At 33.5% G+C, this 23,902-nt stretch overlaps 1 protein-coding gene across 4 annotated transcripts in view; it reads right to left on the minus strand.

Annotated features, from left to right (window-relative positions):
- Positions 1-246: 246 nt before the first annotated feature.
- Alkbh8 (alkB homolog 8, tRNA methyltransferase) overlaps positions 247-23,902 on the minus strand; it is a 59,173-nt gene continuing 35,517 nt past the window's right edge. For 3 of the 4 annotated variants that reach the window (XM_026399036.2, XM_026399038.2, XM_026399039.2), the window contains exons 9-12: positions 16,212-16,363; positions 13,954-14,210; positions 7,183-7,332; positions 247-1,156 (exon numbers count right to left, since the gene is read on the minus strand). In XM_026399036.2, the coding sequence (XP_026254821.2) occupies positions 614-1,156; positions 7,183-7,332; positions 13,954-14,210; positions 16,212-16,363 (1,102 nt within the window). In that variant the 3' untranslated portion in view covers positions 247-613. The remainder of the gene's footprint in view (positions 1,157-7,182; positions 7,333-13,953; positions 14,211-16,211; positions 16,364-23,902) is intronic. The other variant, XM_026399041.2, reaches the window with a different exon arrangement.

Here is a 23,902-nt window from a genome sequence, read left to right on the forward strand (position 1 = left end):
AGAGGCAAATGAAGGGAAGGGGAGTGGGTAAAGAAAAATAATAGAATGAATTGGACATTATCCTATGTGCATTTATGATTACACCACCTGTGTAATTCTACATCATGTACAAGCAGACAAATGAGAAGTTATACTCCATTTTATGTATGATGTGTCAAAATGCGTGCTACCGTCATGTATAATTAGAACAAATTAAAAAAAAAGAACTGTAGATAAAACTTAAGATAATTTTCTATTGACCAAGAATAGTTTCTTTATTAAAATATTATATAATTACTTCAATAAGATTGAACATAATTCAGGTTCTTTGATGAATTTATAATAAAATATCATCTTCAAAATGCTGTACTCTTACATGAGAATCTCAAATACTTTGCAAATTATTTGAATCACTTTTAAACACCATCCTGAGTAGGGATGTAGGAAGAGCCTACATTTATGAAGTCAAAGTAGCAGATCAAATGTTTCCTAAGCAATCTCTATTTCCAAATTTCTCTCAGGATTTCTCCTTTGGTACTTCACCACAAGTTTTCTCTTTAATTAAAAGGACAATTAATTTAGCCTCCTTTTTTCTAAAGTTTATTCTCTACATAAAATATGTTCACATAAATATTCAGATCTTTTGAAGAATCACACACCAGTTTCCTTGATCATAGTAGCTTTGCAGAATGCTGACATTACTCAAAGTCTGGCAGGCAGCTTCCAATTCTCCATCACAGAACACATGATAGTATCGATGAAACACAGAACCTGGGTCATGAGATCTTACTGGACCAAATGGCTCAACAGGTTTGTCTTTACCAAGGTTTCCTTTAAGATGCCAGGGAACCAGTACATCTTGAGAATGAAAAGTAGTCCTGTTGGTGTGAATAGGCAGCTCAGAATTAGTGACTTTCCTTGAATTGCATCCTCCCTCCTGAATGGAGGGGACAGAAGCTGCTGAGTCTTGACTGTTCGCATCAGGCATTTGCTCCACAAGCTGCCCTTGCATAGATGTATCACTGATCTCTTTCTTTCCTTGGCTAATTCTGTTTTCTTTAAGATATTTGGACTTCTGGTTATTATATTCTTGTTCCATTGCCCAGACATAAATGAGTGCCTTCCCTCCAGGTCTCAAGAGTCGAACAAGTTCTTGGAGAGCTGCCACTCTACGCTCCTAAAAAAAAAAAAAAAAAAAAAAAAAAAAAACATGCACACATTGCCATTTAAGAACCTGGAGGTGACATAGAGTGAAAATGTAAAAATAAAACTAACTGTAGGCCTGTTTTCAACTACAATTATCAGTAAGAAAATCTAACAAAATGTTTTATATAAACACAAAAAAGATAAAAAGGAAGGGGCATTTTGTTCTGTGCCTTTTATTAATTTCCCCCATGACTTTCCTTAATTGGCTGGCTAGGACACATGGAAACAACAGATTTAGAGTTACAAGTGGTAATATGAGGCACTTTTAGGGGAATCATTACATTTATATTTACAAAATATCGCCCAAGATAGATTATAGAGACTTCAACTTACAGTCCTGATGAAATAGTTTGTATTAATTCTCCCACTGAAAATAATCACAAAGCCTGGATGAAATACAGGTTGATTAGCTCCTATCTGAAATGTTTGGGACCAGATTTTTGGATTCTGAAATATTTTCATATATATAATGAAGTGTCTTGAGGATGAAACCCAAGCCTAAATACGAAATTCATTTAGGTTTCATATAGTCTTTATACATATAGCCTGAAGGCAATTTTATATGATACTTTTAATGTGCCTTGTATCATGTCAGCAACCCATCATGTGAAGTCGGGTGTGGAGTGGCATCAAGTTAGTGTTCAAACATTTCAAGTTTTGGAGCATTTCTGATTTTTAGATTAGGGATGCTCATCTACACATAAAACAGCTACTTAAAGGCACTGGAGATCAACTCTGGAAGGTGGATCTGACGGGCTATAATCCCTCAGAGAATTTGATAATTCACAGGGTGGGAGAATAAAATATAAGCAGGAAGCAGAAATCTCACTGGCCTGAGGAAATAAGGCTTGGAATATAGGGAAATTAAAGCAGCTGAGAATTGGCAGACAGAATCATAGGTAAAGGAACTGCTAGGAAGTGATTCTGAAAATCTATATGCAAACTCCTCTAGAAGGACTTGCGGATTCCTAAGTTGCATGAGCACTGAGTGAAATTCTAAGAACACAGCAGAAAGGCAGCTAGGAAATTAAAAAGCTAGACAGAATTTAAGTAGCCAAACAAGGCTAGAGAGAAAGTCAATGGATTTCACAGTCCACCATGGGGTAATGATCTTGGAATATAACCCAGGCTTTTGCTTGAGACCAAGAAGGGCCATATTCTAGAAAGGGAGAGGGGGAAAAAAAAGGGGGTATAAATCAGTTCTAATGAAGCATAAAACCAATCCTTTACAGAATTAAAGTGATCTGCTTATATTTATCAGCTTGCCATAATTTAATCCTTTTTGGAGAAAGATAAAATATCCAAATCTTTTAATACAAAATGTCCATCATCCAATACAAAATTATGAGGTATGTTAAAATCAATCATGACCAAATGACTGAAAATCAGAGCAAAAGAAGACCATAAAAGTAAACCCCCCAAAGACTTCAAAATTACTGTGGTTAATACATTCATGAAAATAGAAAGAAGGAACTTGAGTAAAGACATAAAATACATTAAATATATAAGAAGTCAGACAAAAATTCTATAACAGAAAAAAGCAATAGATTATTTAACAGCAAATTAGATACACTGTAACAAAGAATTATTCAATTAGAATTCAGACTAGAACAAATTTCCCAGGTTAAAACACAGGGATGGAAAATATAGAAATATTATCATTCTAGAATTCAAGCCTAGTTATAATCTTTTTTAAAATAAAGACAAAATATAAAGATTTCATATTTGTAAAACGTGAAAAAATCTGTCATCAATATACCTATACTTAAAAAAAATGAGGATTCTTCAAGAAATAGAAATCTAAACCCTCTAAAACCTTAGTTAATCAGAGTCTCACAATGTTAGGAAGGGTAAATACACCAACTGAAGGTAGACAATAAAGTCATGGATACATACTACAATGCCTATGTCAACCACTGAAAAAATAGCATCTATCCAGCAAACTTACAGAGGAGGAAAAATATAATAATAAACTGCATTAAGGTTATAAGGCTAGCAAACAAAAGAACTGAGATTAGAAATGTTTATATATATATATATATATATGTGTGTGTGCTCTTTAATAAAAAGAAATTGATCTTACTGGTTCCTTAGCCTCAGATAATGTCAAATTGTCAAAGTGACACACAATTCTAACATGCAATGGGTTATTCATAATGGCCCAAAAGCCCAAGAAATAACCTCAGATTATATGTTAAAAGAGGAGGAAGCACCTTTAGCATGAGTAATTTATAGAGTTAATAGAAGAAAACTTGAGAATTTTTCCAGGGTGGGTCTAGGAGTTGGGAAATATTATGAAATCAAGCTGAAAAATCTGAGATCATTTTATTGAATATAAAATAAAACAATAACATTTACTGAGCTCTTACAACATACAAGACACTAAGATAGGAATTTATGCATTATTTCATTTATTCTGACAACAACCTTATGAGACAGGCTATTGTCATCTTATTTTACAGATGGGCAACCTAAGTATTCAGAGACCTAAGTATTCAGAAGGTAAAAAGAATACAAAATGGTAGAAGTAATTACATTAGGGAGGAGAATGCTGATGTCAGAATGTAAGTGGATTAAAAATGACATATACTGGAATCAGGCAGGAATGAAAACTAAAGTGGTAAAGGAATGAAGTAGAGGGCAGTAGAATTCTTCTACTAAAACTTCAATGCTCTTACCTTATTGTCTCCAGATACTTGGACTGTCAAAATAGCCTTTCTATAGTCAGTCTTGCCTCCTATCTTAAACCACCCTCCACCGTGTCTAAGAATGATCCCTGTATGGCATATATCTGATCAAGGCACTCCCATTTGTAAGATCTTTCAATGTCTCTAAAAATCAAAATCACTACTATGGCGCTCAATCAGCAACATAAAATCCAAACCAACAAACACATAAATCAATGTTACCTCCTCCACTCAAATATGAACTCTATGAATGCAGGGACTTGGGCTTCACCATTTGTATTCCCAGCCACTTGTTTAATACCAGCATACAACTAATTTTCAATGAATTAGTTTTTATTGTGGTAAAAAACACATGATATAAAATTTGCCATTTTAATCATTTTAAGTGTTCACAAATTAGTGATGTTAATTACACTCATACTGTTATATAACCAACATCACTGTCCATCACCAAACTGAAACTCAAACCAAACTGAAACTCTGTACAAGGTAAATAATAACTCCCATTCTAACTTCCCCAGCATCTGAGAATCACTGTAGTACTTTCTGTCTCTATGAATTTAGCTTTTCTAGGTTCTGCATGTAAGTACTTCAAAATATTTTTCCATTTCTGTCTGGCTTATTTCACTTAGTATAATGTCCTCAAGGTTCAGTTACATTGTAGCATGTATCAGAATTTCCTTCCCTTTTCAATCTGAATAATATTCAATATTCCACTATATGTATATAGTTTACATTTTGTTCACACAGTCATCCATCAATGGATGTCTGAGCTATTTCCACATTTTGGATATAGTGAATAATGGCTCTATGAACATGGGTGTACAAATATTGCAAGTCTATATGCTTTCAGTTTTGGGGGGAAGGGCTATATATCTAGAAGTAGATTTGTTGGATCATATGGTATTTCTATGTTTAATTTTCTGAGGAACTGGCACAATGTTTTCCCCAGTGGCTACACTATTCTGTTTTTACCAGCAATGCAGAAGGGCTCTAATTTTTCCACATCCTTGCTAAGGATGTCATTTTCTATATTTCTGGTAATAGCTATCCTAATGTGTGTGAACTGCTACTTCACTGTAGTTTTGATTTGCACTTTCCTAATGATTCATGATGTTGAGTACTTTTCCATGTGCTTATTGGCCATTTGTATTCTTACTTTTAAAGTACCTATTTAAATCCTTCATCTTTTTTTATTGGGTTGTTTGTTGCTTTGTTATCACATTTTAGGAGTTCTGCATATATTTTAGATATTAATTCCCTATCAGACACAATTTGTAAATATTATTTTCCATTCCATGGGATGTATCTTCTCTCTCTTGATAAGTGTTGTAAGTGTTGTTTGATGCACATAAGTTTTAATTTTGACAAAGTCCAATTCCTCTATTTTTTTCACTTGTTGCCCATGTTCTTAGAACCATAACCAAGAAATCATTACTAAACTCAATATCACAGAGCTTTTCTCCTATATTTTCTTCCATGTTTTCTTCTTAGAGTTTTATAGTTTGGGCTCTTATAGGGCTTTGATCCAACTTGATCTTTTTTTACATGGTCAATGAATTAATTTTAAATAGATAACAAGAAATATGGAGAGAAAGGTGAATATGACAAATTTCTAAGGAGATAGGGGAAAGGGTCCAACATATACATGCAATTGCAAAAAAAAATGGATACAGATATTGTCTGTGTATTTTACTTTCTTTCATACTTTGAAGATAGTCCTCTTTCATAGAATAAGCTGTGGCTGAAGGAACTAAAGTGTGCCAAACATTTCTTCCAAATGAAGGGGATTTTTAAATTCACAGGTATAGCAGTTGCTTACAAGCCTTTCTCTGTTTGTAGTAATTCTTCTAAGTACTGAAGGCTTTTAAGATAGTCCCCTTACTCTGTCTGCTGCAGTCCAGCAGAATCTCCCAGATACTACTAAAAAATAAAGAGCTAACAACTGAAGAGACAAATGTCATAGAGGTTTTTCTGATTTGTTTTGAAATCAGGCAAGGACAAAAGGTCTACTGAATCTGCCAGAGACCCATAATGCAAGCTATATGGTTCTTGTTTACATCAGGGGAGGAACTACTGATGCTTACAAAATATACAAAAAAATAAGCTTTTTTTTCCCTTTAAGTAAAACATAAAATATTAAATTCATTTATTTAAAACTTAAGAAGATTTTGTTTTGTTTTTAATATTTTTACTTTTTAAAACATTTTTAGCCATATTTTTATTGGTGCATGATAGTGGGACTCAGTGTTAACATATTTGTACAGGCACACACATGACATAACAATAGAATTTGGACAATATAATTTCTCAGGATTTCCCCTTCTTACTCTTCCTCTCTCCTCCTGATCACTTTCCTCTATGCTACTATCTCTCTTTGATTTTCCTGATATCCCCCTCCCCAACTTTCTTTTCCTTTTTTCTCTCTAGGTTCCACATATCAGAAAACATATGACCCTGGATTTTCGGAACTTAGCTTATTTTGCTTAACATAATGTTCTCAAGTTCCATCCATTTTCCTGTAAATGACATAGTTTCAATCTTCTTTATGGCTGAACAAAACTCTAATGTGTACGTATACCACATTTTCTTTATCCATTCATCCACTGATGGACACCAGGGCTGGCTCCATAATTTGCCTATTGTGAATTGTGCTGCTATAAACATGGGTACCCATATGTCACTATAATATAATGACCTTAATTCTTTAAGATAAATACCAAGGAGTAGTATAATTGGGTCATATAGTGGTTCTATTCCTAATGTGTATGAACTGCTACTTCTTTTGAGGAACCTCCATATTGATTTGCATAAAGGTTGTACAAATCTTAATCTCACCTACAATGTAAAAGTGAAAAATTAAAAACATTTTAAGAGTTAACATACTACTACAGAGTTCTGAAGAACGGTGTGGGTTGAGAAAGCAAGTGGGAAAGAGAGAGAAGAGACTCAGAATCTGAGGAGTGATATAAACTCATGAAGCCTAGTCTCAAAGTCTTTTCCAACTAAAATTCTGGGACTCTGTGGGTCTGAAGGAAGGCATTTAGAAATGAATGGCGACCTGGGTAGAAAAAGGCTATAATATACAGCAATAGTAGCATAGAGTCCCATTAGGCCTCTGTTTAAGTAACCAGAACTCCGATGTAGCCTTATCTTTGTCACACATGCTCTCTTCAATGAGAATGGATCATGTAGTGGAAAAAGATGAGAAGCTAAAATAGGGTCCAACATCAATAAGTTAATGAACTTTTGCTGCCACTTACTGACAAAAATCTTGGAGAAAGAAAAACATATTTTTTAAAATACTTACTGCTGTTGAAAAATGGTGAATAACAGCAATGGAGATGCAGGCATCACACGACCCACTGCGAACTGGAATAGCCAACGCATCACAGACAAAGGCCTGAAGCTGCTTCTTTCTACAAATGTCCACAAGGCTTTGGCTACGATCACAACCAATCTTTAAGAGAAAAAAGTTCAAACTGTTTTGTTTGAATTTTAAAAGAAATTAAGAGCTATGGGTTTATTCCGTACCTTAAAGTCATTAAATAGATTTCATATTTATAGTGAAATAGTCTCAAACCATGATATTTCCAGTTCAGATAGTCAGCACAAAGTCAGAATATATAATGCTCATGATAACATTTATTATCTTAACAAATATCAAACAGAACTCAAATTAGTGAATAAAAACAAAATGATTAAAAAAAATGCTGGCAATGAAAATGGGAGGTCCAAATTTGCACCTAATTGATCACCATTCAGAATGTTCATCTTTCTATAACATTACATATAAAAATCAAAACTGTCCCCAAAACATAGACATTTTAGACTTTTAGGGGAGCTACAAAGAACATGATCTAAGGTATCTTTCATTACTATATATACTATATGGTGGTGATCTAGATAGCAGGAGGATGGGTGATTTTTTTTTCTGCTTCTTTATACTTTTCAACATGTATTACTCTTTTTTTTAAGATAGAGAGAATTTTTTAATATTTATTTTTTAGTTTTCGGTGGACACAACATCTTTATTTTATTTTTATGTGGTGCTGAGGTTCGAACCCAGTGGCCCACGCATGCCAGGCGACCGCGCCACCACTTGAGCCACATCCCCAGTCCATGTATTACTTTTATAAGAAAATAAAATCCAAAAAAAATCCATAAAAGTAAAATCATTTATCCTATTTAGCCTTATCAAGAATAAAGTGCTGAATTCAAAACTTGTAAAATGCTACTTAGTTAAATCTTTTAGCATAACCAAGCCTTCTACGGGAATGTTGTTACTGAAGGCAGTTAGCAACATGCTTTCATGTTTCAAGTAATGGAGGCCAAATGTGCCTTACACATGTCTGGTTCTGCAGAAAGTGTTCAGGGACTGGGACTTCCCACCTTCTCCCTAGTTTTGCTGTTGTTTTTGTATACAGTTTTGCTGTTTAATTCTATGAATACTATATATATGAATACTATATTCATATGAAATTCTAATACCAAAGATATACACACATATATAAGGCAGTCTTATAAAATATGTTTACACTCTCTCTCTCACACACACACACACACACACACACACACACATATGCAGTCGCAATGTGCACATGTAAATTCAGAAGGAAAATGGGAGAGGTATAAGAAATGTTAAATCACTAGTAAATAATCATTCTCAGAAATCTCTTATTAATCCAATCTCTATGATGAGGAAAAAAGAATTGTAAAAGCAGATTTAATAAAAACAGAAGTGGCCAGCTCAAAATATTTACTCATGATCCTTGAGATTCTCTCAGTCCTGAGAATAAAGAATATGAATCCTCATATCAAAATAATTCTTTAGCAGTTAAATCACATTGCCATGCCAATCATATTTGATGAATTTGCTGAATTTCTAATAGGCATTTAACAGCTTTTATATTCTATCTCAGAGCTGCTTTAATTTATGAAGTAGAATAAAAGGCACTAAGCTAGAGGTAAAGTACAGCAATTTTATGTGAAATACTTAAAGATGGAAAAGTACTAAGGGGCTATTAATAACAGTAGCATAATTCCCAATTGTTTCCTTATCTGTTTAAGATCCATGCCTGAATTACTGCTTTTATTTATTTTCACCAATATTCTATGTCACCCAGCCAACAATTACAATATCAATGTGTACACACACACACACACACACACAGAGAGAGAGAGAGAGAGAGAGAGAGAGAGAGAGAGAGAGAATATTTTTGTGCTTGCTACCTTTTGTTACATTTAAATTCAGTTCACAGACTCAGAAGTTTCAATTATGCCCAATTCTGACAGCTAAACCTTACTAAGAACCAACAGGAAAAAATCCAGCTTGCCTATAAAACAAATCCTCAGAGACAGGGCTCAATAGTCACTCAGAAGAGGAGAATTATTATCTGAGGACCACAGATAAAAACAGAACAAGAGCAGCAGCCAAACAAAACAAGAGGAAATTTTCTCCTTCTTGTCAGGCTCTTAGGTCTGTTTGCTCATACCACTCCTTTTCACCAAGAAGAAACTGTGCAGCAAATTTTAGAAATAAAGCACCAGACCTATTATAGATTCCTCACTGACATGGCACTGACTCATACCTGGCTCATGACTTTCACATTTCCATTATTTTGCTGGGTTTCCCATATACAGTAGTCAAAACATCACAATTGTTTTACTTTTCTACTTTAAATTGCTATAAGTTTTAATACCAAGGATAATGTCAAGTATTTGAAATTATCCCTAATAATGTTACCTAGTGACAACAACCAAAGAGAAAATGGCTTATTTTGCAAACACTCAACATATATTCAAGATCTCTTTTAACATATTTCTGTTAGACAAAGATCATGACACAAAAGTATGTATTGAAATTAAAGTATGTGATTTTTTTACTCCTATATATATTTAATCTTCAACAAAACATTAAGTATACAACTCTGGAAGCACAGGTAAACACAAAAATATTCAAGCTATTAATCAAAGGTGCAAATTAAAATAAAAATTCCATTCTTCTCCTATTAAACAGATTGGGTTAAGATTTTCATAACCCAATAATTTCTTCTCTGAATATTCCAGCATTGTCTCACTTGTAAGCTTTTGGAGGACACCTTATATCCAAACCATAACATTCCACCCCTGGCCCCCAAAGCTCACAAATATCTCATAATGCAAAATACATGTAGTCTATTCCCAAGAGTCCCCATAGTCTCAACATTTCTGAGATTGCTCAAAGTTCAAGTCCAAAGCTTTCTCTGAGGCTCTAGGCAATCTCACATTGTAAGTTCCTATAAAATTAAAAGCAATTTACAAATATCCAACATATAAGGTACTGAGTAAATATCTCTATTTACAAAAATAGGGACATAGAAAGAAGGAATGGGACCAAAGCAAGACTGAAAATCAGGTGGGCAAACAAGTTCTATATCAGGCATCTGGAGTACATGGCATGATGTCCTCTCCAAAGGGCTTGGGTAGTTCCACCCCAATGGCCTTGTTTGTTGCAGCACAACTGGCCTTTCTGTTGGATTCTTTCTGCTCCATTCTTGTAGCTTTCCTCAGCAGATGTTCCATGTTACTGGCATTTATTAATCTTGGGGGTCTCCACTGCAGATTTGGTTTCTTCCTCCTATCTCCATGCTTTGCCCTCTCAGGGGCTGCCCACTGGGATTTCAACCCTGTTGCACTTTGCTTGTCCTTCTAGGCTTTCCTTTGCAATCTTGGTGGAAGCCTCCATGACCCCCTAACTTCAGCATCCTGCATTCTGCAGAACCAGCACCTCATGGTTGTCGCCAAGGTCTGTCACCATTTCAAGGAGCAGTAAAGCCTCCAGAGACGCTGGCTGCAGCAGCTTTCAAGTGTCTAGGTGGCTTATCATGTTGTACCTGGCCCCCTGGTACAAGAAAGATTCCCCACTGGCCTCAGGAGAATTTTTACTTTTATTCTCTCAAGCTTTAGATGGGTATGGTCTTGCCAGCTCCTGAGATGCCCTCAAGTCATCTTTCTTATTGTCCCTGTAGCATTTTTCAGTAGTGGTAATGTCTTTAACAACTGCAACTTCCTTAGACCTAGTTTTACTTCTGCCTTTCAAGTCCACATTTTCCAAATCTTTCTGTTCTGCTTTCTACTCCTGATTATCACAAGAAATGTGGCTAAAAGCAGCCAACAATAACCATGCCACAGCCTGAATGCTATGCTGCCTAGACATTACTTCTGGCAGATTATGAAGTCCATCACTTTTAAAATCAGCTTCACAGAAAGTCTCAGGGCAAGGACAAAATACAGATAACTTCTCAGAACAAAACATGAATGGCCTCTACTCCAAATTCCAATAAAGTCCTCCTTTTCTGAACTCTCTTGAGCCCTGTCTTCACTATCCACAGTCCTACTGACATCCTGGTCTTCTGAGCTCCCATCAGAATAGGTCATTAAGCTCCATTTATAACAATGTAAAACATTTCCAACTTGTACTATGTTTATACACCTCAAAATTCCTCCCACCAATTCCAAAATGCTCCAAAAACTTATGAACCACACATGTTCAGACTAGTCACAGCAATGACCCCACTCTTGGTACCAATTTCTATTTTAGTCATCTTTGTTGCTGCTGTAACTAAAAGACCCAACCAGATAGCTATAGAGGAGGAAAAGTTTATTTAGGGGCTCACAGTTTCAGAGGTCTCAATCCATAGACAGCAGACTTCCTCGGGGCTTGAGGTAAGGCAGAACATCAAGGCAGAAGAGTATGGCATAGGGAAGTGGCTCATATGGTGATCAGACAGCAGAGAAGAGGTCTCTACTTGCCAGATACAAATAGATACCTCAAAGCCATGTCCCTAGTACCCTACCTCCTCCAGCCACACTCCACCAGCCTTCAGTTACCACTCAATTAATACCATCAAGTGATTAATTCACTGATTGGGTTAGTAAAGCTTTCATAAGAGCAAGAGCAGATGTGGCTCAGATATAGGAAAAGAACAAATTCACTACATACACTTATGAAAAGCAGTTCATAAAATTACTATGATGAAAGACCAAGGTAGTACACATTGATCATCTCTAACACAAAAATCCAGAATGCTCCAACACATGAAACTTTTTGAGTGCCAATACAATCCTCACAAGTTTGGGGTTTTGGAGCATTTCAAATTTTATATGTTCAAATTAGGAATAGTCAAAATGAAAAGTCAATTCAAATATTCAAAAATCCAGAAAAATCCGAAATCTGAAATACGTTTTGTCCCAAGAATTTTCACTAATGAATACTTAACCTGTATTAAAATATATATATTTTAAGAAAATTATGTATAATAATGATATCAATCATTTTTTATTACTAACCTATTCTAATCTGAATACCTAAAATGAATGTCATTTCCTCATTTAATAAATGTCAAAAAATGAACACATTTCATGAAAAAGAATGGCTGTTCAAACACTCAACTATCATTGTTCCTTCCATGTTGGAGCTTCATCAGTTTAAGAAAAGGCAGACTTCTCTTTTATCATACACAATTCCATTTCAGATACAATGGAATCTCTAACTCCAACCAGACCAATAGTTTCATTCATTCATCGAACCAACACTTCATGAGCCTCCCCTGGAAGTCAATAAAATGCAGTAAGTGCTAGGAAAGAGCAGACAGAAAGGAATATGTGTAGTCTGCTGCTAATAAAATGAATGTGGATAAAGGGGATGGGGGGTGTATTTCTGATCTTCCAAATATATTTCTTTTTGAATCAGGTTCAGATTTTGATTCAGTTTCCTGTTTATCAAATCATTCTCAATTATAACAGAATAATGCTATCATTATAACTAAGTCAGTACAGTTGACTACAACTGTACTGACTCAGTATCACAAATAGTGACAGATAAAACCTTGTTTTATCAACAAGAAAGTACAAAAGCAGAAGTTTCTAAGAAACATTTTTAGATAGTACCTTAAAATCAAAACACCAAAAGACAATATCATGTTTGTTTTTATTTTGAATTGTAGTTAAAATTGTGATTTTAACTGACATATTAAAAACCTACTTCCTCTTCAACATGAGCAAACTTACTAGACCTTATTCTTTATAAACTAAAATTAAATTATAAATATGTTAACAATTTGTGAATATCAATGTGTTGGCTTAATGAAAAGCTGCTCTTGTATTTGCCTCTTAATATCAAACTCTACCTTTCCTTGAATGTGAAGTAATTTTATTTTTTCTTGTGGGTGCACAGTATCAAGGATGGGGTAAAAGTAAAAGGTTCTTAGCAGTTTGACACACTCCAATAACCCAGACATGTAGGCTACCCTTATTCTGCTTACCTACGCCTTTATTCTAGTCCTTCCTCCCCTAATCTTTTGAGAAAGGGAAACTCCAGGCCTCATAGAGCAGTGTTAATATGGTATTTACAACAATGTGCTTCAGCAAGCACTGCCTACTCTGTAGCACAGCAGTGGGGAAAAGTGGTTCATAGAAAAAGAACTGATAGCAGCTAAAAACAGACACTATGGAGTAAGATAGAAATGGGTTCAAATCTTGGGTTTAGCATGTAAACTTCACCAACTTTTTAATCTATTTGAGCCTTAGCTTATTCAACTATGGAACATTAATAAATAGTATACCTTTTTTTTTCCTACTATGAGTAAAAGAACACTTGATTTGGAGTCAGAAGGTATAGGTTCAAGTTTCAGTTATGCCCTCATATTATGACAGAGGGAAGTAAGAAAACCTCTGAAGTCTCAGTTTCCTCATTCACAAAAAAAAATGATTAAAGTATCTGCTTTATCTTGCTCATATAGGAGAATTCAAGCAAAGAAAAGTGTTGCAATAAGAATACCACCTGTGAAGTTTTACAACTGTATAACAGTTTACTGATATTATCTTATCATAAAGCAAAATCTAAAGAGAAAAAAACCCCACAAAAATACCATGCCCATAAATCTCTAGGGGAATTAAAAATGAAAGCAATAATTAATTTTCATTCTGTTTATCATCAGGTTTTTACAATGGCCTAAAAACAATGTATATCATGAGGAAGAAAGATAATGATAACCATTGCAAATACAGCAAAAAGAAAGTCAGAAGCAACATTACTTACCATGTATAACTCCTTATTGATGCCAAGATACTTCCCATTTCCACACCCAATATCGGCCACTATCGAACCACTTGGCAAAGCCTTCAAAAACTCCACTATCCGTGGCCATGGGGTATGTCTTGTACTGCTAAAGTGCCCAGCGATCTCTTCATAAACTCGATGTACATACTCTTGCTCTAGTTGTGAGGCTTCTTTATCACTCTCTGGAAATGAGGGAGGAGTCTCTTTCCTCTGACTGTCACAGACAGAAGAATAACCTAAAAATAAAAATAAGGCAATACAAACCTTTCATCTTTAAAAATGACTCAAAGTTATCAAGTTTTCTTAAAAGAAAATCAAAACAAATTTCAGAACTGGGTATACATAAGCTCTGACTTACCTGTTTAAAAAAAAAAAGTTCTTCCCTGCAAGTCTAATTATATATTTGAAGAGTTCAATATAAAAAGGAGTGGGCAAATCTATTTACAACAAAACATAAATATAATGCTGCATCTGCTTAAAGGGAACATTCTGTGGTTTTTCCCAGGAACTATTAAGATAACTAATACAAGCTTGGCCAGTGCACATATCCAATCATAAGTAAGAACATCTTACATTATAACTTAATGTACCCTGCTTAATGATATAAAGAAAAATAATGTACCAATGGTGCCAGTGACCTAATGTAACCTAATGATAACCTAAGATGGCAGCTTAGACCAGCAGTCATTTTTGCCTCTGCATCTTGCTTCTGTCTCCATTTGTTTCATTGCAGTTGAGCAAATGTTGGTCAAAGGATACCAAATTTCAGTTACATAGAGGAATAAGTCAAAGAAATCTATTTTACAACATGGTGACTATAGGTAATAATTCTTGAAAATTGCTAAAAGATTAGATTTAAAGTGCTCTCATCTCACACACACACACACAAAAAAATTGTGTGTGATATAATTCATTTGTTAATTAGCCCAATTCAGCAACTCCAGGATGTATACATATTCCAAAACATTATGTGGTACACAATACATACAATTTTTGTTATTGTAAAAACATCTGTAAACTGATTACCCAATTGAAGTTTCTTAGCACTTCCCTTACATTTGCATAAGAAAACTAGCATCTCTACAACTAGATTTTACTTGAGAAAAGAAACCTTGTCTTCTTTCTTTCTTTCTTTCTTTCTTTCTTTCTTTCTTTCTTTCTTTCTTTCTTTCTTCCTCCCTCTCTCTTTCTTTCTTTGATGAGTGCTAGATCCTTACCAAATAATAATAAATATTTTTAATTTAAAAATTCACATGTTAAGACCCTTAGGACACTTTTAGCAAAATACACAAAAACTTGTTTTAAAGCTTCACTACCATCAAGATTATCAAACATAGAAGACTTCAAGTTTCTGATAGGCTAACATCTTGTAGACATAATGAGGAGTTTTAATTCAAAATGTTTAAGATTATGATTAAATTCAAAAGCTACTGGTAGATACTACCCATAACTGAAACCCCCCGGATATAAAATGGATTCTATCACTGTTATTAAAAATTCTTATTTATAAAATGAAAAAAATCTCTGTAAACTAAGTCCAAGAAAGCATGATGTACTTATGTAGACAATTCAAAACAGTATCCTCTTGACAAATTTTGTGCAGTTCCCTTTAGTCTCTTCTAGGTTTCCAAATAGACTAAGCCATAAACCAATGCTTATTCCCTATAGTAACCTACCATAAAGCAATTTGTCATCTCTAGCTTCCCTGTTGGATTAATAATAATAAAAAAAAAAATAAGAAATCTGACAAGCTATTTTCAACAAAAACCTATTTTTGTACAAGTGATATTTTATTGTCCCATAATTCTAATACTCTAAACTGTTACTTCAATAAATAAAGTATTTCTTGGCACTCAACTGCTTAAAAAACTAAGTATGGGGAAAATAAAGATCATAAGAAGAGGGGCTAGGACTAGTAGCTCAGTGCTTGCCTGGCATGTGTGAGGCACTGGGTTCGATCCTCAGCACCATATAAAAATAAATAAAGATATTGTATGTCCATCTACAACTAAAAAAAATATTTTAAAAAAAAGATCATAAGAAGAGTTCTTAACTTCAAAGAATACTCTAATGGAGGTGGTACAGAAAAGTATTCCAAAAGTAAAATACAAGGCAGAATATAGGGAAATGCCATTATAGAAGCTATGGAAAAGCTATCTTAGGTACTGATGGGACCGCAAAGGATTTCCATACTAGATTTACTCCATTTTATAGTAGAAATGAAATCATATACTTACTACAGTTACAAGGTGTGTGCCTCACTTTCCTAAATGTAAATGATGTTCGTATTCCCCTCTTGCTTAAAGTTAAGTCTCCAATATCACTGGTGATAATTCCACTTTTGTAATGCTCAGATGCTTGAACAGTATCAAATTTCCTGGGTGTGATTCTAAAAACAATAGGTAAAATAACTTACTTTATACTGCATTAAGAAAACCATTTTAGGTCTTTTAAAACTATTAAGAGAACAGAGCAAATCTATAAGAATATATTACATATATCTATTGGATTCCCAGATTTGTTAGACCCTGTAGGAAAAGTAAAGAAACATAAATATTTAAGGAAGTTATTTTCAGAATAATAATACTGGAAGAATGTACAACTAAAACAAGCATCCCAGGCAAAAATGAAATAACAAATATTCAATTAATAACAATTTTTTAAAAAACATATTGAAGGTTTGGGAATGTAGCTCAGTTATAGAATGCTGGCCTAGCACGCACTGGGTTCAATCCCCAGTATATCTCTCTTTCTCTTTCTCTCTCTCTCTCTTTCACACACACACACACACACACACACACACACACACATACACAAAAGTAAATTAGGCAAAAAGGTAACAAATAGATGGTCAATTTAAATCTAATTTCAGTAATTACGTTAAATGTAAAATGACTAAAAACTCTAATTAAAGAACAAAGATTGCTGGCCTAGACTTGCAAAATTAAATCCAACTACATGATAATTACAAAAAAATCTTAATTATAAGCATAAAGACTGGCTGAAAATAAAAAATACATATATAACATATAAAAATAAATATTTTGCATATACCAAACAAAACCAAAAGAAAAGTTATTTAGCTATACTAATCAAATAAAGCAAATTTTAAATCAATATTATTAAAGATAAAAGGGGCATTTCATAATGGTCAATTCAACACAAAAATACTACAATCCTATATTTTCATAACAATTTTAAAACATGAAGCAAAAATTTTAAAAAAACAGGAAAAATATACAAATACATGACTATATCGGAGTTTTTGATACATTCTTCTCAGTAGCTGAAATCTAGTTTAGAAACATCAAGAAACAACAGATAATAGAATCCAAAAAGTAGTGATTAACTCTTAAATTGCATAATATAAATAAGTAGAATAAAAAATGAAAAATAAAAAAAGAGAGAGGTACTACTTATTTTAGATTATTAGAAGTTTTAAAGAGGATCCTTGAAGTCACACTTTTGAATGGGAAAAAGGGATCAATTAGTAGGAAATAAAACTCTTTATAGCTCAATTATAATAAAATGCACAGATAAGTGTACTGTTGAATAGGCTTTAACAAATGTATAATGCATGACTAATGTAACCAATACAGAATCAACTATATTTCCATCACTCAAGGAAATTCCCCTTTGTTCTCTTCCCCCACCTTAAAACAATCACTCTTCTGAATTTCTATCAATACAGTTTTGCTTGTTCATGAATTTCATAAACAGTTAGTATCTATTCATTTAACATAATGATTTTGAGATTCATCCATGTTATGCTATGTATCAGTACCTTATTGCCTTTCTATTGCTAAACAATATTCTACTATATGAAAATAAAACAATCTATTTGTTCAAAATCCCCTGTTGCACATTTTGGTGTTCCCAGTTTGGGATCATTAAAAATAAAGCTTCTATAAACATTTTTATCCACATCACTTTTAGGTGCATATTTTCATTACTCTTGGCTAAATACCTAGGAATGAAATTGGTAGGATCATAGACTAAGAGACTGCCAGTTTTCCTATGTGATCCCAACATTTTACACTTTAACAAGCAACGAATGATTTTCAGTTGCTTGACATTCTCACAAACACTTGATATTTCCTGAGTTTTCAATTTGAGCCATTTTTTTGAATAGCAAGTGGTATGAACTTGTTTTAACTTGCATTTTTCTGATGATTAATATTGTACATTATTTCATGTGTTCATTAGCCGCTCACAGATTTTTTTTTCTTATGAAGGATCTGTTTAAGTCTTTTTCCCAATTTTTTTTTCTTGTGTGTGTGTGTATGGCAGATATTTTCTCCCCATATGTGGCTGCCTTTACATTTTCTTAATGATAACTTTTGATGAGCAGAAGTGTTTAACTTTGATGAGGCCCAATTTATTATGCTTTATCATGGTGTTCTGAAATCTTTCTTAAAAGGAAAAAAAAAATTGACTACTCCAAGGTTGCAAAAATATTCTCTCATATTGTTTTCTAGACATTTTATATTTTTTACTTTTATATTGAAATAGATGATCTACCTCAAATTAGTTTTTATTACTGGTATGAAATACTGAGGTTCATTTTATTTCCAATGGATACATAGCACCTATCTGGCAAATAAAAGAGAGACTACTGAAATGGAAGCCTAAAATAGACCTCAATACAATAACACTGGGTGATTTCAACACACCTCTCCCCCAAAAATAAGCCATCCACACAAATAAATTCAGTAAAGACCTTATAGACCTGAAAAACATTATAAATCAAATATAAGACAAATGAACTTAACAGACATCTATAGATGTCTAACCACAGCTGAATATACTTTCTCAGCAGCTCATGGAACCTTCTCCAAAACAGACCATATTTTAGGACACAAAGTAACTTTCAGCAAATAAAAAAAAATTAATATGATTTCTTGCATCTTATGAGATCACGATGGAATGAAATTAGAATTCAACCCAACAAAATCCTATAGAAATTATATAAATACATGGAGATGAAGCAATACATTTTTGAATGATGAATGGGTAGTAGAAAAAAACAAGGGAGACATCAAAAATTCTTAAACTTAAATGAGAATAATGATACAGCATATCAGAACCTCTGGACACTGTGAAGGCAGTCTAAAAGGAAAGTTTATAGCAATGAATGTCTACATAAGAAAATCAGAAAGATCCCAAATAAACAATCTAATGATGCATCTCAAGGCCCTTCAAAAATAAGAACAAATGAGTTGCAAAACCAGTAGAAAGAAGGAAATTATTAAGATTAGAGGTGAAGTTGAAAAATGTAAAATCAACACAAAGGCTGGGGTCATAAGGCTGGGGTCATGGCTAGAGTATAGCGCTAGCCTACCATGTAGGAGGCCCTGGGTTCAATCCTCAGCACCATATAAAAATAAAATAAAGATATAACTAAAAAATAAATATTTAAAAACACAAAGGATCAATAAAAAAGAGTTATTTCTTTGAAAAGAAAAAACAAAGTTAATAAGTCCTTAGCCAAACTAACCAAAAGAAAAAAGACCCAAATTAATAAAAATTAGAGATGAAAAAGGAGAAATCACCACAGACATCACAGAAATCCAGCAGATCATTAGGGACTATTTTGAAAATGTATACTCCAATAAATTGGAAAAACCTAGAAAAAAATGGGTATATTTCTAGACAAATATGATTTGACAAAATTGAATCAAAAGGACATAGAAAACCTAAACAGATCAATAACTTGTAATGAGATTGAAGCAGTGAAAAAAAACTTTCCAAAACCAGGACCAGGTGGATTTTCAGTTGAATTCTACCAGACCTTTAAAACAGAACTAATGCCAGTATTCCTCAAATTATTCCATAAAATAGAAGGAGATATAACACTTTCAAATTCATTCTATAAAGCCAGTATCATACTCATACCAAAACCAGATAAGGACACATCAAGGAAAGAAAACTACAGACCAATAGCCCTGATGAACTTAGATGCATAAATACTTAACAAAATATTAGCAAATCCTGTTAAATAACCTATTAAAAAATTGTACATAATGACCAAGTTGGTTTTATTCCAGTCATGCAAGGATGGATTAACATATGCAAAATAAATGTAATTCATCACATAAATAGAATTGAAGACATTTAGTCTTCTCAATAAATGCAGAGACAGCCTTACACAAAATTCAGCACCCATTCTTGATAAAAAAAAAAAAAAACACTGAAGAAAAAAGGAAGAGATGGAACCTGTCTCAACATCATAAAGGTTCTATATGAAAAACCCAAATTCAACTTCATAGTAAAAGGGGAAAAACTGAAAGCATTTCCTTTAAAATCTGGAACAAGACAAGAATGTCTATTCTCACCACTCCTAGGTGAATAGTGCTAGAAATTCTAGCAAGAGCAATTAGGCAAGAGAAGGAAATACAAGGGATAAAAATAGGAAAGGAAGTCAAATTATCAGTTTGCAGATGTTATGGTCCTAGACTTAGAAGATCCAAAAAACTGTACTAAAAGACTGTAAGAGCTAATAAATTTGGCAAAGTATAAGGTTATAAAATCAACATACAAAAATCAGTAGCTTTATCACAAGAATGGGATGCTAATTAGAATAAGTTATACTTCATGTATGTATAATATGTCAAAATATACTCTACTGTCATGTACAAAGAAAAATAAAAGAATAAATAAAATATACCTGAAAAAAATCAATAGTTTTCCTATATACCAACAATGAATGCACTGAGAAAGAAATCAGGAAAATTCTATTCACAATAGCCTCAAAAAAATAAACAAATATAACCAAGGAGGTAAAAGACTTCTACAATGAAAACTACAGAACACTGAAGAAAAAAAATTGAAGACCTCAGGAGATGGAAAGAACTCCAATGTTTATGGGTAGGCAGAATTAATATTGTTAAAATGGTCATACTACCAAAATCATTACACAGATTCAATACAGTTCCCAATAAAAGACCAATGACAGTCTTCACAGAACTAGGAAAAACTGTCCTAAAATAATTTGGAAGAATTAAAAACCCAAACTAACCAAAGCAATTCACAGCCATAAAAGCAATGCTAGAGGCATCACAATACCTGACTTCAAATTATATTACAGAAATGTATAGTAACAAAAATAGCATGGTATTGGCATAAAAACAAGACACACAGACCAATGGTACAAAATACAAGAGAGACAAACCCACACATCTACAGTCATCTGATACTTGACAAAAGTGCCAAAAACATACATTGGAGAAAAGACAGCTTTTTAAACAAATGCTGCCAGAAAAACTAGTTATCTGTATGTAGAAGAATGAAACTAGACCCTTATCTTTCACTCTGCACAAAAATCAACTCGAAATGGATCAAAGACCTAGAAATTCGACCAGAAACTATGCAACTCCTAGAAGAAACCATAGAGTTAACACTCCAGCAGATAGGCACAGGTAACCACTTTCTCAATAGGACCCCTAAAGCTCAGGAAATAATACCAAGAGTTAATAAATGGGATGGCATCAAATTAAAATGCTCCTGCCCAGCAAAGGAACAATTAGGAATGTGAAGAAAGAATCTACAGAATGGGAGAAAATCTTTGCTAGCTACTCTTTTGACAAAGGATTAATATCTAGAAAATCTAAAGAAATCAAAAAACTTAATATTAAAAATCAAATAAACCAATTAATAAGTGGGCAAATGAATTGAACAGATACTTCTCAAAAGAATAAATACAAACGGCCAACAAATAGATGAAAAAAACATCCAGCATCATTAGCAGTTAGGGAAATGCAAATCAAAACTACATTGAGATTTCATCTCACACTAGTCAGAATGGCAGGCATCAAGAATCCTAATTAGATTAATTAATAGATTAATTAATTAATAGATTCTGTCATGTACAACTAAAAGAACAAATTAAAATTAAAAAATAAATTTTAAAAAAGAACACAAACAATAATAAATACTGAAGAGGATGTGGAGAAAAGAAACATTTTTACACTGTTGGTGTGATGGTAAATTAGTACAACCACTGTAGAAATCAGTATGGAGGCTCCTCAAAAGACTAGGCATGGAACGACCAAATGACCCAGCTAGACCACTTCTCAGTATACACTCTGAAGAATTAAGGCATCTTTCTACAATGATACATGCATATCCATGTTTTAGCAGCACAATTCACAACAGTCAACTATGAACCAGCCTAGGTGTCCATCCATCAACAGATGAATGGATAAAGAAAATGTGGTATATACACAGTATGGTGTTTTAATCAGCCATAAAGAAGAATGAAATTATGTCATTTTGCAGGAAAATGGCTGGAACTAGAGACCATCAGTTAAGCAAAACAAGCCAAACTCAGAAGGTCAAAGATTGTATGTTTTCTCTAGTAATGTGAAAGCTAGAGAGGAAATAAGAAAGGTATGGCATAGGGCAGGGGTGTCTCGTGAAAATCAAAGGGAGATCAGTAAAGAAAGGGACCAAGAGAGGGAGAGGGGGAATTGCTGGAAAGTGATATTGGCCAAATTATATTGTTAATATTGTGTATATTAAAAATATGTTTTAAGGGGGAAGGAGGGAAAGAGGAAGTACTGGGGACTGAAATGGAGACAATTAAATTCCATGCATGTCAAAATGAACCCACTATTATGCATAACCATAAGGCATTAATAAAAATATCTTTAAAAAAATAAAATGAAAACTAAAAGAGCTTGTGCTAAGGGCAATTTTTAAGAAGGAAAAGCAAGCAATCATTGCCCCAATATATGTTACTCTAATAGCTAAAAATATTAAAACTATGAGGTTGAACATGAGAATTTTTTATAAGATGAGTGTCTTGAAACTCTTTGTTAACAAACTAAATTCCTCTCTTGGGGGTTAAGAAGTTCTCTATTACAGCACTTTTAAGTCAATTACTGAAGGCCAAATAGCTTTTAACTGCTTTTGATACCAATCTCAGATTTTTAGAGATAGGTAACCTCCATGTTAAAATAATGATTTCTTTACACATCACTAAAAATTTTTATTTTTCCCCGGGCTCAAATTATAATCTAATTGGAAAAATATTCAATAAAAAGATAAAAACATTTTAAATAATAATCCAATATAATAGAAGAGGTAGTAGGAGACAATACAGTCCTCAGGAAAGTAAGGAATCAATTATTTCAAGCTAATATAGGAAAAGTTTTATAAATTAAAAAGGAAGCAGAAGTTGAATGTAAACAGAGTAAATGGAAAGGAAAATGAAACATACTGTTCTGAGAGTTGACAGTGTGAGTGTGAAGGCACAGTATAAGTTCAGAGGAAGGGAACAAACTAGAACTGTGATTAAGAGCACCGATTCTAAAGCCAAATTGGCTGCTGATCTTGGCTTGCCACTTCCTGGCTTTGTGACTGTGAAAGTTATTTAACTTCTTTATGCGTCAATTGCCTTTAAAAATGAAGACAAAACTATGGAACAACTTCCCACTACGATTGTAAAAATTAAATGAGTTAATAGATGTAAAGCTTTCAGAACAATAACTGATACAAAGAAAATATTCCAAAAATAATTTAAATACACATTTTTTTCCGTCCTGTACTAGGGATTGAACACAGGGTCTTGTACATGCTAGATAAGCACTCATTCACTGAGCTATAATCCAAGCCCTTAACAAATAATTTAAAAGAAGAGTTCACGAAACCTCATGAATTAATGCCTCCCAAGGACAGTCATGTAACAAATAAAACGAAGCAGGTAGATTTATTTAGAAACACATTGTCTGCTGTTATACATATAGGAATAATTTTCATTTTAATAAAGCAGAGTATTATCTTCCATTTTCTGGGAATACATATTCTCATTCAGTCTAGTTTTCCATTTCCTACTTTTCTTAAAACAGACATGATGGCTAGCGTTGTGGCTCAGAGGTAGAGCACTTGTCTAGCATGTGTGAGAGACTAGGTTCAATCCTCAGCACCA

Source organism: Urocitellus parryii, chromosome 4 (genome assembly GCF_045843805.1).
Source record: "Urocitellus parryii isolate mUroPar1 chromosome 4, mUroPar1.hap1, whole genome shotgun sequence".
NCBI lineage: Eukaryota > Metazoa > Chordata > Mammalia > Rodentia > Sciuridae > Urocitellus > Urocitellus parryii.